This window comes from Cervus canadensis, chromosome 18 (genome assembly GCF_019320065.1).
Source record: "Cervus canadensis isolate Bull #8, Minnesota chromosome 18, ASM1932006v1, whole genome shotgun sequence".
NCBI classification, from domain to species: domain Eukaryota; kingdom Metazoa; phylum Chordata; class Mammalia; order Artiodactyla; family Cervidae; genus Cervus; species Cervus canadensis.
In genome coordinates this window covers 37,637,935-37,652,666 of record NC_057403.1, presented here as the reverse complement: position 1 = coordinate 37,652,666, position 14,732 = coordinate 37,637,935, and the positions used below count along the sequence as shown (strand labels likewise).

General features: G+C 57.7%; 2 protein-coding genes across 8 annotated transcripts; both read right to left on the bottom strand.

Annotated features, from left to right (window-relative positions):
* Positions 1 to 345: 345 nt before the first annotated feature.
* On the bottom strand, positions 346 to 8,232 carry KIAA0895L (KIAA0895 like). Of its 2 annotated transcripts, none has more exons than XM_043438005.1 (7): positions 8,076 to 8,232; positions 4,648 to 5,273; positions 4,422 to 4,565; positions 4,007 to 4,139; positions 2,812 to 3,117; positions 2,609 to 2,706; positions 346 to 1,623 (listed from the first exon to the last, which is right to left on the bottom strand). In XM_043438005.1, exons 2-7 carry the CDS (start codon positions 5,215 to 5,217, stop codon positions 1,459 to 1,461), a joined length of 1,416 nt encoding a protein of 471 aa, XP_043293940.1. In that variant the 5' UTR covers positions 5,218 to 5,273; positions 8,076 to 8,232; the 3' UTR covers positions 346 to 1,458. The 2 variants fall into 2 exon arrangements, with proteins under 2 accessions (XP_043293940.1, XP_043293941.1); XM_043438006.1 differs by having other exon boundaries at positions 4,648 to 4,722; positions 8,076 to 8,211.
* Positions 8,233 to 8,597: 365 nt separating this feature from the next.
* EXOC3L1 (exocyst complex component 3 like 1) lies at positions 8,598 to 14,128 on the bottom strand. Of its 6 annotated transcripts, none has more exons than XM_043437990.1 (14): positions 13,920 to 14,128; positions 13,580 to 13,636; positions 13,210 to 13,385; positions 12,909 to 13,128; positions 11,436 to 12,048; positions 11,241 to 11,358; positions 10,979 to 11,104; positions 10,779 to 10,879; positions 10,479 to 10,589; positions 9,603 to 9,732; positions 9,359 to 9,481; positions 9,114 to 9,269; positions 8,898 to 9,022; positions 8,598 to 8,824 (listed from the first exon to the last, which is right to left on the bottom strand). In XM_043437990.1, exons 2-14 carry the CDS (start codon positions 13,623 to 13,625, stop codon positions 8,635 to 8,637), a joined length of 2,235 nt encoding a protein of 744 aa, XP_043293925.1. In that variant the 5' UTR covers positions 13,626 to 13,636; positions 13,920 to 14,128; the 3' UTR covers positions 8,598 to 8,634. The 6 variants fall into 6 exon arrangements, with proteins under 6 accessions (XP_043293925.1, XP_043293926.1, XP_043293927.1 ...); XM_043437991.1 differs by having other exon boundaries at positions 13,210 to 13,370; positions 13,920 to 14,127; XM_043437992.1 differs by having other exon boundaries at positions 13,580 to 13,726; positions 13,920 to 14,060.
* Between the last annotated feature and the right edge of the window lie 604 nt (positions 14,129 to 14,732).

Sequence of the window (14,732 nt, the reverse complement as noted above, 5' to 3'; positions counted from 1 at the left end):
AGTCCCAAAGACTTGGGCAGCCCTGTGTCCATGGCACAGTCCTCAGCCCATTTCTGTCCTCAACAGTACAAGCTGTACCCCTGTAGACCCCAGACCCAGGTCCCCAGTGGGACAAGGGCCAGATCCTTGGACCCTACTCCGTGGCCCTTTTATCTTCATGAACCATTTGGGAACATGTGTCATCACCAGCCCCACCCCATGAAAGCCCCTAGCACTGGCTGGCACAAAGGGCCAGGAAAGGAGTACTTCTCTCCACTTAGAGAAAGCTAGACTCACAGCCTTGGGAAGGGAGATTAAGAGAAAGAGGAAGTGATGGTGAGTAGATGCAGCCGACACACGTCATTGTAATTGTTTTAATTGGCTTCTCTCAGGACTGGGAGCTCAGTGAGGATTCTGACCAGTTAACTGGTACACAGAAGGCGCTCTATACATATTTAATGACTAAAGGAATAAGGACTTTCCAGCTGCGTTTCCAAGTTTTCAAATGGGAAAAGTAAGGCCAAGGGTGGGAGCGGGGCCAGGTCAACCTCAGACTCAGCTGTGTGAGAAACTAGAAGCAACAATCATCTTGGCACCTCTCCTGGTTGAGGAGGGGCTCAGAACTTGGAATCACCGGGGGCCTGCCCCTCAGGCTTGATTGTGGATGCTGCCAGCCTATGCCAACCCCTGCCAGAGACCAGCTGCGAGGGTGTGGGCAAAGACAGGGACAGCAGAGGCCAGTGCAGGGGTTGAGGGCAAGGCCAGGTGAGCTCTCGGCTTGACTCACAAGGCCTGTGTATGTGTGAGGGAGGCTGGGGGGTGGGGTGTATGGGTGGAGCTAGGAACAGTCAGTGCCTTCCAGAGGAGCCCTGTTCCCTCCACCGAACTTTCAGAAGCCCAGGACATACAGCACATAAATAGGGAATACATACAATGACAATGGGAGAGGCAAAATGCTGGAAAGCACACCCCAGCCCAGCTGGGTCTCTACTACCAGGATCCCTGCTCCTTGAGTCTGTGTGAAAGCCAGGACAGCAGGCTCAGGCAGTCACCCCAGGAGAAGGGAGATCCCCACCAGGACCCAGTGAGAGGTAGACAGCATGAAAGCTGAAGGAGCACCAAGGGGCCAGGTGGGGGACGAAAAGACTGGAGTACGCAGACACCCAAAGCCATCTCATGCAAGAACAAGTTTCTACTCCCAAACCACCCCCCCATGCCCATTCATGCTCAGCTTCCCTCCCTCCGTCAGGCTCTTCCTTGGCTCAACAGACAGCTGGAGACAGGAGGGCAGACTTAGTTTGCCTGACATGCTGCTGTTGGCCCTTGGGGTCCAGGGAGGCTAGTACAAACTCTACTGTTGCCGTCCTTCCCTCCTGAAATGCTTCTGCCCTCCCCAGGCCCCAAGAAAAACCCAGGCTGTGGAAGCACAGAGCAGCCAGCTTCATGTTCTGGGGGCTGATCTGGAGCCCTCAACCAGTATCAGTCAGGCAGCAGGCGGCCCAGCTCTGCCTCATCCAGCCGGTTGGTGGTCATGATGTGTTCCAGCTGCTGCCGGTAGCGTGCTAAGTCCTGCATGAAGTGGGGCACCCGGGTGTTGTCCAGCACCCCGTGGGGCCGGAGGTGATCCACATCCTCATAGGAGACCTGCAGGGAGAAAGCTGGGCCTCAGTGCAGGGTCCCCTGGTTTTCAGGCAGCTGGCCCCAGCTCTCTTACAATGGCCCATAGCCCTTTGCTCCCAGAGCTCCTCCCACTCCCCTTCTGATTCACTCCCAACGTTCTGTACCCTGTGGCTCCATCCTGGGTGTTTGCTCTTTCTCTCAACACCTTCTTCTAACATCTACGTGCTACAACCCTACTCCTGTCTCCAGTTCAGCTTCCCCCTTTCATCTCCAAATCTGGGTATCCAACTGCCTTCTGAACATCTTTCCCTGGATACCAGGCACCTTAGACGCCTCATATCCAGCCTTCCTGGGTGCCAGCTTATGCAGCCCGACCCTTCTCACAGCCCCAGGTCAGATTCTAGGGTGGGGACTTAGAACATGTCACCCTCCCACTCAGAGTGGCCACTCTCTGAAGATCTCTCCAGCTTGCCCCTTCTTCTCCAACTGCATGGCCACTGTGGGGTTGTGCCAGACCACCATCAATGCTGCAGAAGAGATGAGAAAGGCCTCCTCCTCTTCCCCTTGCACTCCCTTCCCTAGGCCTCTCCTCCCATATGACACATAGAGCCTTCTAAAGCCAACATCTGTGCCACCCTTTGCTTGAAGCTCCTTGGATTCCTCACTGCTTTGGATGAAGTTCAACTTCCTCAGCCTGGCACAAATACCCAGTGCCAAGGGCTTGATCCCTGGCTATTTCTCCAGCCTGCTTCCGCAGGCCTTCCTGACAGCTCTCCTGGCCTGGAATGCTCACTTCCTTTGCAGTGTCTACACACACACCTGTGGGCTGGAAAAAGCACCTATACTGGCTGCCAGACTGTCACGTCATCTCCTGTGCTCATTCCACCCACACTCCCCCCATGAGAGGCCTGGCACCCAGTCCTCAGTCGAGCTCCAACCAGAGGCTCAGGGAATAGAGCAGTAAGGGGGAGAGCTGGCTGGGGCCTCTGAAGGCCCCGTGGCCCCTCACCTTGCCCAGCGAGGTCAGCAGCGGGAAGTCGATGGTCTGGCGATGCCGCAGAATGCGCACGATGCCATCCAGGTATACCTGGTCCTTGCTGAAGCAGCCTGTGGGCACAGGAGGGCCGTGAGCCCTAGGTCCAAAGCCCCACCCTCACCCTCCCGCCCCAGATCGAGGCACTCCCCCGCCAGCCCCACAGGACTGGTGCCCACCCGGCAGCGAGGTGTCAGTCTGGCCGCGCTTGGCGCGCACGCAGTACTCCCAGCGCACGTCGGCGTCCTGCACGTAGCGCGCCAGGTCCTGGAAGAGCTGGCGAAAGGACATGCGCGCGGCACGATGTATCGTATAGTAGAGCAGCGCCGCGCGCCACAGGAACGGCTGCTTGCGGAACAGCACGCTGTGCAGGCTGGCCAGGCCCTCCTCCGTGGGGTTCGCTGGCCGCAGCCCGTACTGCTGCCGGCCCTCGGCGCTGTGCCACGGCTGCCGCGCGTTGTTCACGCCCCGAAGGTAGTGGGTACCTGCGGAGAGGGCAAAGAAGAGGCTGGGCTGGGCATCCAGGGGGTCTTCCTGCCTGGCCCTGTCCGGGCCCTGCTCTGCCCGGCTGGACCTCTAGCCGGCGACTCACATAGCTTTATGCCCCTAGAATCAGGCTCTCACACAAGCCTCTCCACCCCACACCCATACTCACCCAACCTAAGGCATCATCAAGACCCTCTTCAGGTGAACTCACACCCAAGGATCCAGAGGCTCACACACATAAATCTTCCCCCACCCATCCAGGACTACACACATACAACTCTCCCAAACTCACACTGCTCCCCCTCGCCAGCCCCCTAGAGAGGTGGGGAACTCACACACCACCCCAGCCCCACACCCTTGCATGCCCATCTCATGCTGGCATCTCCAGCAAAAACTACCTTTTGCCCAGAGCAATTCTTGACGAGGAGTGACAGACATGGAAGAATAGTAATTAGTGTCCTATGCCTGCCTTTCCAGCCTGGCCAGTCCCCTCCTAAATCCAGCTGTGTCTTCAGCCAGTTCCCTTCCCAGAATCTGAACTTGCACCCACCGTGGAAGGTCTGTATTGTTGGCTAGACTAGTGGGGCCCTTAAGGTTCTCCCTCTGGCCTGTCCAGGCCTCAGCAATCTTGCCCCATGGACAAGGGAAATCAGAGAGGAAGCTGAGGGAGAAAAAGATACCCAGAAGGAACAGGAAATGAGGGTGAGTCCAAAGAATGGGCTGGCATGTTCTGGGCTACCTCTGTGAGCCAGAGGGAGAAGGTGGCTGCTCGTGAAGGGAAGGGGAAGAATGAGAGGGGGTGGAGTTACTGGGGCCCCTCACTGCCTGCCCCCCACCCCACATCCCAGCCCCTTCTCATCCCAGCCCACCCGCCTACCACACCCTGACCTATCTCGTGCCGCAGCATGCCCTCCAACCAATACTGGCGGGCTCCAGTCAGGTTGATGGCCAACGTTGGACGGCTGTTCTCCACCATCATCACTGCCTGGGACAGCAGGTCCTCACTCAGCTGCACCACTACCTGCGGGTGGCAGAGACGCATGTCATGGCCACCAACCCCGGGGGCCAGTGGGCAGGTGGACCTGCTGATGCCGCAGGGGAGCCAGGCCGGACACTTGGCCACGACACCCACCCTGCCCCACCTCCGCTTGGAGCCAGCTCCCACCTGACTGGGGCAGGGGAGGGAACAGGGCTGGCCTGAGGTCACTAGCTCCACCAGAATTGAGCTGGGCCTGGCACTGCCCGCTTGGTAGTCTGATTGGGAGCGGGTGGAAAAGGGGCATCGCTGGCAGCATGAGCTCACCTCCCCGACGCAGCCCTCCTTCTGCATGTATCTGCGCACAATGGACCAGATCTGGCACTTGGTCAGCAGCTGGCCCCCCGTAGCAGCCTCAAAGTGTTCATAGGTCCCAAACTTCTCCAGGACGGCCTCGATGATGCCAACTGCCTGCACAGAGGGCCGCAGCAGCAGGTCAGGCCGGACCGCTCAGGTGGTCCGGGCTGGGGTGAGGCGGGCAGTCTGCACTGACCTGATGAATGAACTGTCCAGAGGCCTCACAGTATTTCTCCAGCACAGCCGTGGGCATGGGTTCCTGGTACTCGAACTGTGGGTTGTAGGTGTAATGGGACTGGAAGAACTTGTCCCGCTCGCGGTCCATGTTGGTTGGCCGCAGAGCCACCAACATGCAGGGGCTCTTGCTGACGCCGCGGCCCACCTCCTTCCGCGCTTTAGCGATGTGAGGCAGGGAGGCCGCGGGCCGCAGGGTGCCCCCACCTGGGTCCCGTCCCCGTCCAGGCGGGGCCCGACCCTGGGTGCTGCCCCCCCGCCGGCCAGTACTGTTCACGGTGTAGGTGCTCTCGCTGCGCCGCATGTGTCCACGGCGGCCCAAGTGCAGCTCTGAGAAGGGCTGCCTCTCCGCCTGGGGCTGCAGGGCTGAGGGGACGGACAGAGCCAGGGGCAGGGCCAGGGACTGAGGCCAGGGGAACAGCGCTGTCCCATCTCGGTCTGAGGGCCCCGGCCTATGGGCCGAGGAGGAGGGGCTGGCTGGTGGGCTGGGGGGTGCCTGCTCATACACCTGAGCACCTGAGTCCAGCACCATTCTGTCCTGGAGGGCACATCCAGCCGGGTCACTCCAGCTCCCCACACTGTTGACTCCTGGAGACACAGGAAGGATACGGAGGCCAGTAATGAGTGGGTGTGGCCTGAGGGCCAGCAGACCCCGTGTCCCCTCACCTCCACCCTAGTTAGTCCATTCCCTGGACTGGGGGAAAGCAGGAGGAAGTCTCATACACCCACTTAGATGGTGGTTCCTCAAATCCCCTTAGCCCACGAGCTTCTGAGGGTAAGGCCTAAACCCCCAACTCATGATTCTAATCCCTGTGCCCACCCAGACTGGGAATTTGGTACAATGTAGCCTCAGCTGCCAGGATGACAGGTGAGGGGGTCTCACTACCTCCTGCCTGCCTTCTACCTCTGGCATTTTCTCAGTCTCACTCTGCCCTCCCACCTGGCTCCATCCACCTCCTCCAGCCCATTGGGCCTGCCTGCCCCTTGCTTATGCTAGTCCCTCCACCTGGAATGCTCTCTCTCTCCTCTGGGCCATCTGTTCAAATCTAAATTAGAAACAGCTTTTTGTAAGCAGAGGGAAAGTTCAGCCAATCCAAGCCAATCCCTGGGTGTCTCCTATCGGAGCCATCTTCCTAGTGGTCATCCAAGGACAGTGTCAGGACAGTTACACCAACTCTGTACCAGGGCTCAGTCCAACCCAGTCTCTCCCCAAAGACTGACCAAAGGCTCCATCCTCCGAACTCTCCTGTCTGCTCAGGGACATAATTCCAGTATCTCTCCTTTTTCCTACATCTCCTACATCATCAGTCTCTTCCATTCTGCTGGATTCTTCCCGTCAGTATAAACACATGCTGTTATTTCTCCATCTTAAAAAAACAAAACCCTCACTTGACTCCATAGTCTTCTAGCTTCACTGCATCTCCCTCCAGCTGCTTCTCAGGGTAACACAACACTCCAAGTCATCTACACTCAGTCTCTATCTAGCTCCTTCTTTCCTGTTCTGTCTTAAATTTCACTTCAAGTAGGGGCTTCTGGCCCCTGCTCTCTATCAAAACTGACCTGACCAAGGTCACCAGTGATTTTCATGTTGATCAGTAGAACTTGACAAAGTTAATGACTTCACCTCAGCTTGGCCACATCTTCCACTTGGTTCCCAAATACACTGGGACATAGTTCTCCCACCTCAGTAGCTGCTTGTTCTTGTCTTCCTTGCTGGTCATCTCTATCTTTCTGACCTCTTAACACCATAATGTGGAGACTCTGCTTTGGGAAAGATCCCTGCTGTTCTCCTAACTTGCTACAAGTAATAAATCCTTCCTTACCCGCCCCTCCCCTGAAAAAAAAAATCTAATGTCCAGGACTTGGAAACTTTTCTTCTCCATTTATGCTGTCTCCCTGGGTGATCTCATCCACTCTCATGGTTTTAACTACGTCAGCCCAAACTTCTTCCATAAACTTCAGACTAGTGTTCTGTGTGTGTAAGTTGCGCAGCCATATCCGACTCTGCAACCCTATGAACTGCAGCCCACCAGGCTCCTATGTCCATGGAATTCTCCAGGCAAGAATACTGGATACAAAGTGGGTTGCCATTCCCTTCACCAGGGATCTTCCCGACCCAGGTCTCTTGCATTGCAGGCAGATTCTTTACCATCTGAACCACAGGGAAGCCCCTCAAACTGTGTTATCAGTTCTCAATTCAACATGTTTACTTGAATGTATAACAGACATCTCAAACTGAAAATGTCCCTGTCTGGAATGCTTTCCCCTCATATAACCGCAGGGATCACTCTCACTTTCCTCAGGTGTCTGTACAAATATCTTGTTAGAAAAGCCTTCCCAACACACCCTCTATAAGACAGTAAACCTCCTCTAAACCCTCTCCACCAGAACCTTGCCTTCCCCACAATATTGTCCTCCAATGCAGTCATCACCATCTGAAGTACAGTATATGTGATTATCATGTTTTCTCCTTCTGAGTGTTCACAGCTGTGTCCCCAGAACAGTTGTTCAGTAAAGGAATGAAACTGAGAGCCCTTGTCCTTCTCAGAACTGGAATCATTCCTTCCCTGCACTTGGCTTCCCCAGCTAGTTCTGATCCCCTCCCCCTCCTCCCAGCATTCTGCCTAGTGACAAGCTGCTGGATGATTTTGGGACTCAGGCTTCCTTCCCCTCAACTAACCATACACTTTTCTGGATTCCTCACTGCTCTCCAAGCCTCTTACTTGTACCAATCCTCTTTATCTCCCCTTCTTTCATTTGACCTACCTCTTTGGAATTACCAGGATATGCCTGTTTCTTTCATGTCTCAGGTCCTTTTGCCAAGAATGCCCTCCCAATGTCTCCCTATAACAAACTCCTAACCATTCTTCAGGACTCGGTTTAGGCCTCACCTCCTCCGGGAAGCCTTCCCAGCGTCTTAGAGGTTCCCAGTGCCCAAGCGGCTTCTTTACCACCCTAGGCTGTCATTGTTGAAGCCCAGGTCCGTGTTCCCCCACATCATCCCCTGAACTCCCTGAGGGCAGGGACGGGTCTCATTCACCCCCATGACCAAAGTACCCAGCACTAGATGCAGAATGAATGAAAGATGGTTGTGGGAGGAGCCCAGACTGAAGGCGGAGTCTGGTGAGATACAAGAGGGTGTGGTCTGCTCCAATAAGAAACTCCGAGAGAAGATAACGTTGAAGAGGAGCCAATGGGTACTAGGAGATCGAGGAGGGGCGTGACCTACAGCCAATAAGTGGCGGGGGCTGGGGCAAAGGGCGTGCCCAATGGAGGGCGGGGCCAGTGGACAATGGAGCGGGGTTCCCAGGCAGATGAGGAGGGGTCCGGTCGAACGCCTTTTCGGCCTCGTAGGGGTGGGGGGATTACATCCGCGTGCCGCGCCCCCACCTGTTCAATCCTCTTCTCGCCGCCGCTGTTCCCGCTCCGCAACACAGGCCGCCGGCTGCCCAGCCCGCGGGAGCCGACGCTGGTGACGCACGGACTCGGGCGCGCGCACGCTCAGACGAAGGAGCGCGGATTCGCGTCAATCTGCTGCCGCAAGAGCCGGAGGACACGGCTTGGGGTGGGGCCAGGCAGAGCAGGGGGGGCGGTGTCCGCCATCGGGTCACGCCCCTGGGTGGGGTGTTGTCTTAAGCCCGCCCCCTCTGCCTCAGTTGACTGACTCCTGGCTTAGGAGACGCTAGCTCTCTGCGGGTGTGCGCATATGTAAAGATGTAGTCCGCACACTGTGTAAGCCCGGGTACTTGGGAAAGCAACCCACATACAGGTCTGGTATCGGGATAGGTGGGGCGCAGCCATATATCAGAACTGGAACCAGGATACCTTAGGTGTGTCACTGAACTTGGACCCCCTGCCCTTCGTGGGCACTTTTATTTCATCCACCCTTCGCCAACACGTACAATTCAGGCGTACGGGGACGTGACTTTATTCTGCGGGCAGTCAGGGATCAGGCACAGGACCCTGAGGGGAAGCAGGAGGCCAGCGAGGGTGCAGGTGTTGGCACGAGGCTGAAAAGTGCTCGGCGACCAGCTGGGGGCGAGGGCTGCGGGCCTGCCCGCAGAGAGCTGAGTGCGGCCAGGCGCTGCTCTCGGGACACGTCCCCGCGCAGGTCCAGGAGGGCGGAGACGTGATCCTCGCTGTGGAGTTACGGGTGCGTTAGCCCCGCCCAGACCGTCCTGGGTCTCCTCCCTTCCCGACCCGTCTTCGCACCTCACGTCGGGAAACTGTTGCCGCAAGCCTGCCACCTCGAGGCCAAGTAGCGTGGGGTCGCGGAGGTTCAGCAGTTCCCTCAATGCAAGCAGCACTGGCGCACACTGAACGCTCTCCTCCAGGCCCTGAGCACACAGGGGTTGGTCTTTCTCCAGTCCTCCATCCCTATCGAATCACTAAGACTCCCGCCCATCCGCTCACCCAGCGAATTCTCACCAAACCGAGGAAAAGCTCCTGAAGCTGGGCCGCATCGTGCTGCAGGCGCTCGGCCGCCTGGGTCCTCTCGTCAGCACCGCGGCAGACTAGGCGGCCTTGCATCAGCGCATGTAAGTACTGCAGCACCACCGTACGCTCCGCCTCGGCCAGCAACAGCTGTGGGGATCGCGATCAAATGGGTCCAGGATGTTTTTCCCATGGGCGCTTTGACCTCCCCCCGCCCCAGCCTTTCCCCGCAGATGCACCTGGACCGCGGGATTCCGCACGTGCCGAAAGTTCTGGCAGAATCGCGCCGTCCGCTCGCACACGTCATCCAGCAGCTCTGGGCTTGAGAGCCAGCGGCGCGAGGGCAGAGCCGCGAATAGGGGCTGGGAGCGGAGTTCAGAGACACGGCTGGAGGGACGATTCAGACCCAGCATTCCGCGGCAGAGGCCCGCATGTATACGCTGTATCTCCTCCTCCCAACCCCATCTCCCCCTGAAGCCTCACCTGTAGCTCCACCAGCAGCGCCTCCAACACCAGGCGACAGATCCTCTTCTGCAACTTGTCCAGCTCTGCCTCCACCGGGGCCAAGACCCCAGGAACCACCCATTCGGGCTGCAGGACGGATACGGAGGAGCTGGACAGACCAAAAGGACTGCTTCAGGACCAAGGCCAAGGCCCGACAGGCCCTCTGTTGTCTCGCCACTCGGGCGCCACCTAGTGGCACAAGTGTGTCGCCCGAGGGGGGCAAGAAGGGCGGCTCCCTGCACTTCTGAAAAGTGTAGACCCTGAGCTGAGGCTGAAGTGGTGGGCTCAGCGAGCTAGAAGGCACACATGCCACCTGGACCTGCCTCTAATTCGCGGTATGATTTTGAGCAAGTTATGTCTTTCAGTTTGTTTCGGTAAGAGGAGAGAGTTAATCCCAGTCAGGAGGGAGTCAAAATCATCATTAACTTGTTTGGTCCTCTCTTGCCCATACCCCAGAGAACATAAGACCCAAGAGGAAGGGAATATTTTTGTTATATTCACAGCGGTAACGCTAGACGTTACCTGGCACAGAATAGGGCCTTGATAAATATTTGTTGAATGAATGAATAATTGACCCTCTGTGCCAGGTACTGTGGTAGGTACTTTATATTTGCAATCTCACGAGTCTCAGAAGGTCCATTATTGCCCATATACTATTAACAACAGAAGCAAAATTCGGAGAGATTAGATAACTGGCCCAAGGTCACACAGCTAGTAATTAGGAGAACTAGGATTGGAACCCCAGGGTTACGTGAGTCTAAAATTTCTAAAGGCCCAGTGTAGGCTAGATCCGTACTGAATAGATGTTCAGTCAGGGGTTAGTGAAGGTGGGGTTCTGTGGGCATATCCTGGTACCTGAGTGCTAACTGGTGGTTGAGGGTAGCCAGTAGGTAGGGCACGTAATGTGGGACCACTGCGTCCCCCTTGAGATGGTCTCGGGAGAATCGGATCAGAGCATCGCTGAAGCTGCAAAGAGCAGAGGTGGCTCCGGTACCTGCTGTCACTCTGTGCAACCCCAGTCCTTAGTACTCTGGCCCCACCTCCCAGATACCAAGGCCCTGTTTTGAAGGAGTCCTTTCCCATGGGTGTGTCTGATCACTCAGACCCCCTTAAGGTTGCCCGGGAGCACGGCCAGGAGTTGGGAGTGGGTCAGACCTCCTCAGGAAGGCACTCAGTTCTGACAGTGCCATGCCATGCACCCGCCGCTGCAGTGACACGCTGACCATTCTGGTCACACGAATGTTCTCTTCCAGGATCTACAAGTAGGGGTGGACAGCCATTAGCAGAGTCCTGGTCCTGCCCTCCTTCCCTTTCCCTGTGAGGGCTGCCCCCAGGCCTCGCCACTTTTCACCCACCTGCAGCACGATGGCTGGCAATGGTGAGTGGTAGAAGCCAGACAGGTCTGTGTCAGGTTCCTGCTCTCGGCCCCACTCGACTACCTCCCCATCCAGTGCCTTCTGCAGCCACTGGGCCACATTTGCCTGGGGAAAGGGGGCAAGGTGCAGCAGGATGTAGCAGGGCACTGACACTGCTAGAGACAGGTAGATGCGCGACTCCACAGATACAGGCCCACAGGTGGCGGCAGAACTACTCTGAACCTGGGCTCCAACTACTCACCTGGACTTTGGCCACAAATGTTGCCTCCAACTGCTCGATGTTTTCCAGGGTCAGGAGGGGCTCCAGATCAGACACGTCAGCCTCAGGCCCCAGCTCCAGGCTCCCCATCATCTCTGGCCTGGAGGTGGGTGGCCCAGCGTTACACAGAGCCCCCAAGCTTTGATGCCCCCACGCCCTACTGCCCCAGAGACTGACCCCTGGTAGACATGCAGCGCCCAGTGCAGTAGGGTGAAGGTGTCGGCAGCTTCCAGCTCAGGCCCTTCCAGGAGTTGCTGCAGGCAGCGCCGCAGGCCACCATGCAGGGTGTGGGCCCACAACTGGACAACTTTGTAGTGTGGTGGGCAGCAGGGTGCTACCAGAGCCTCAGCCATGGCCAACTCGGCTGGAAGAGCCACCCGCAGAGCCTCCAGCCACTCTGCTAGAGCCCCAGGCCCAGGCTGCAGAGATGTCCCGAAATGGACCCGCTCCAAGCCCTGCTGTAGTGCATGCAGACAGCGCTGTCGCCAGTCCCGTGGAGCTTGCTCCAGGGAGGTGGTGCGCCCAGCATCCACCTCGGCCACACGCACGGCAGCCACCAGCAAGGCTGGGTCCTCCCGGGCCAGCTGCCCTGCAGCCCCTGCAGCCGCCTCCACAGCCTGGCCCAGAGCCTCAGCCAGAGGGCCCAGTCCCTCGAAGACTGGCAACTCCAGGCCCCCAAGATGTGCACACGTCTCTTCTTGCAGCTGCTCCAGTTCCCGAAGGCTCACATAGGCCTCCAAGAACCGCTGGGCATCAATCAGGGTCTGTGTGTGGGCCACTGCAGCTGGCACTAATCAGAGAGAAGAGACAGCCTTGAGTCTAAACCTTTCCACCTGTGCAGTGGGTACAGCAGTGGATTTTGATGCCCTGGGGCTGGGGTGTTGTGTAAAAGATTTAATAGTCAGTACAGTAGAGCACTGGGCAGTCGGAAAAGACCCAGGGAAGGGCCTACATGGTGGTTAGGGTGTAAATCCTTGAGCTGATGAAACAGGAGGAAGGGAGGAACTTGGGGGAGGGGGTCGTGCCAGTGGCTATTCGTCCACCCTGTTAGGGAACTAGTTCAGTATATCACAGCCAAGTGGGGCAGAGCCACAGGTGTCAGTCCTGACTCAGACATCCCATTCTTGTGCTGTGTTTAGTCGTTCAGTCATGTCCAACTCTTTTCGACCCCATGGACTGTAGCCCACCAGGCTCCTCTGTCCAATGGGATGCTCCAGGCAAGAATACTGAAGTGGGTTGCCATGCCCTCCTCCAGGGGATCTTCCCAACCCAGGAACTGAACTCAGGTCTCCCTCGTTGCAGGTGGATTCTTTACTACTGAGTCACCTGGGAAGCCCAAGGGTACTGGAGTGGGTAGCCTATCCCTTTTCCAGGGGATCTTCCCCACCCAGGACTAAAACCGTGGACTCCTGCATTCCAAGTGAATTCTTTACCAGCTAAGCTACCAGGGAAGCCCTCACACACCTGGGAACCCCAGAATGAACTAACAGGCACCCTACTTCATATGTCATCAAAGCCTATATTACTCCCTGGGAGGTCCCCGATGTGTCCCTCCATGCAATTTCCCACTGGCATCCCAGCCCCTTGATCAGCGACGATGCTTGTCAACTGGCTGGCAGAGGGCTGAAGCTGAGGGCCAGGCACACTCACCAGCTCGAAGCCGGGGCAGCAGCTGAGACAAGGCCTGCAGTTGTTTGTGTTGTACAACCTGCTCCCGCAGGGGTTCTAGGGTCTGCGCAGCCTCAGCCATATCCTGGAGCAGCCCACGGGCCTGGCCCAGGGCCTCGCGGGTTCCCCGCACGGCCTCAAGGGCCTGGGCCAGCTGCCACACCCCAGTCTTCACACCCTCCAGGTATGACTGCACCACTGACTGTGGGAGGGAGGCAGGCAGTGAGGCCTTGCCAGCCCTGCAGCTCGCCCCCAGCACTCGTACCTCCTGCCCAATGCCCACCTTGATGCGTGCTTCCAGAGAACAGGTCCGCTGCACCTCACGGCTCCGGTACTGGCCCAGCCTGGCCAGCTGCTCTGGCCGGTAGAAGATGCCTGAGGCCCACTTGAGTGCTGCACCCCGGGCCAGCTGCTCCGCCCGCTCCTGCTCCGGCCACTCCGGCCCTGGGCAGGAAGAACCTGGGCAGCTGCGTCAATTGGGCTAGGCCTGCAGGAAGTGGCTGCAGAGTCTGCTCCTCTTCCTACCCCTCAGCCTGTCCCCCAGGGCGGTCCACTCCTCTCCCCGCCCTACAGAGCTCCAGGCAGACCCCAACCCACCATCCCCATCTTTCTTGCCACCATCCCTCTCTCAGCCCACCCAGAAGGACTCATACCAGTGGGGAGTGAGGGCTGCGTTTTGTCTCTGGCTGCCGAGTCCATGGCTGGAGGAGCTGGAGTGGAGGTAGGAATGAGGGCAAAGGTCCAGGTTAGAGCAGGCAGAGTGGGCGCTCCTCTGAGCTGCTGTGTTCATCTAGGCCCCTCTGAGAAGGAGAAGGTTCCGGCTCCCTCAGGAAATGAGGGAGGTGGGAGAGATGGGGAGGCACCTGAGATGCCTTTGTCGACGAGGTTTCCCGGTTTTGCCCCCCAGATGTAAGTGAGGCAGGGTAGACAGGGGCCTCTGCTGGGCACCACTCCTGCTCTGAGCTGCAGAGGACAGTGTGATATGGAGCTCACCAGGCTTGACCAGGCGTCCAGTGCTCCCTCCTCCACAAAGAGCCTTGGCCTTGAGGATGGCCCTCTCCCCCGGCTGTCTCAGCAGAGTTGGATACTCCCTCCACTGGCTCACGAGGCCCACACCTCTCCTGCCACAGCAGAATTCCTCACCCCAAGGAAGCCTCTGACCCACCTCCCTGCTCAGGAGCCCCCTCCTCCCTCCAGGCCCCGCCCTCTCCAAGGCCACATGCAGAAAGGAAGGAAGCTGAGTCTCTAGTACTTTATTCCCAACAGGAAAGAGCATCTGCACCGTGGGACACAGTGGGGAGGGCTGGGCGCCACTTCCTTAGGGGAAGGGGGGGTGTCCTCCCTGTGATCAATGAGTCTGGAGCAGCCTAGGCAGGACCTCCTATGCTCAGGGCACAGACGGGAACTAGATGGCCCCAACGTGGGTGGAGAGGAAGGTGTGCTGATATGGATGCAGACATCACAGTGTGAAAACTGTGTTGACAGGCCCTTAGAGGCAGGTGTGCCTCTGCAGAGGAGCAAGAGACCATAGGCTATTGTGAAGAGAGTGTGTGGCAGGAGATGGCAGAGAGGGATGGAAGGGCTCTGAAAGCTTGTTTGTCTTGGAGATAAAAGGAGCCATGGAAGGGGCTGCTGCTCCTGCTTAGTTGCTTCAGTTGTGTCTCTGTGCGACTCTATGGACTGTAGCCTGCCAGGCTCCTCTGTCCGTGGGATTCTCTAGACAAGAATACTGGAGTGGGTTGCCATGCCCTCCTCCAATGGAACTGACTAGTAGGTAGTAATAATGCAGTGGACACTGGCTACCAT

Coding starts and splice junctions, on each gene's coding strand:
- KIAA0895L (XM_043438005.1), bottom strand. CDS start 5,217: ATGGTGCTGGACTCAGGTGCTCAGGTGTATGAGCAGGCACCCCCCAGC. Junction 4,566..4,647: donor CTGGACAGTTCATTCATCAG/GTCAGTGCAGAC, acceptor CCCTCTGTGCAG/GCAGTTGGCATCATCGAGGC. Junction 1,624..2,608: donor TGCTGACCTCGCTGGGCAAG/GTGAGGGGCCAC, acceptor TTCTCCCTGCAG/GTCTCCTATGAGGATGTGGA.
- EXOC3L1 (XM_043437990.1), bottom strand. CDS start 13,625: ATGGACTCGGCAGCCAGAGACAAAACGCAGCCCTCACTCCCCACTG. Junction 11,359..11,435: donor GCGCTGCATGTCTACCAGGG/GTCAGTCTCTGG, acceptor ACCCACCTCCAG/GCCAGAGATGATGGGGAGCC. Junction 9,733..10,478: donor AACCACCAGTTAGCACTCAG/GTACCAGGATAT, acceptor TGGTCTGTCCAG/CTCCTCCGTATCCGTCCTGC.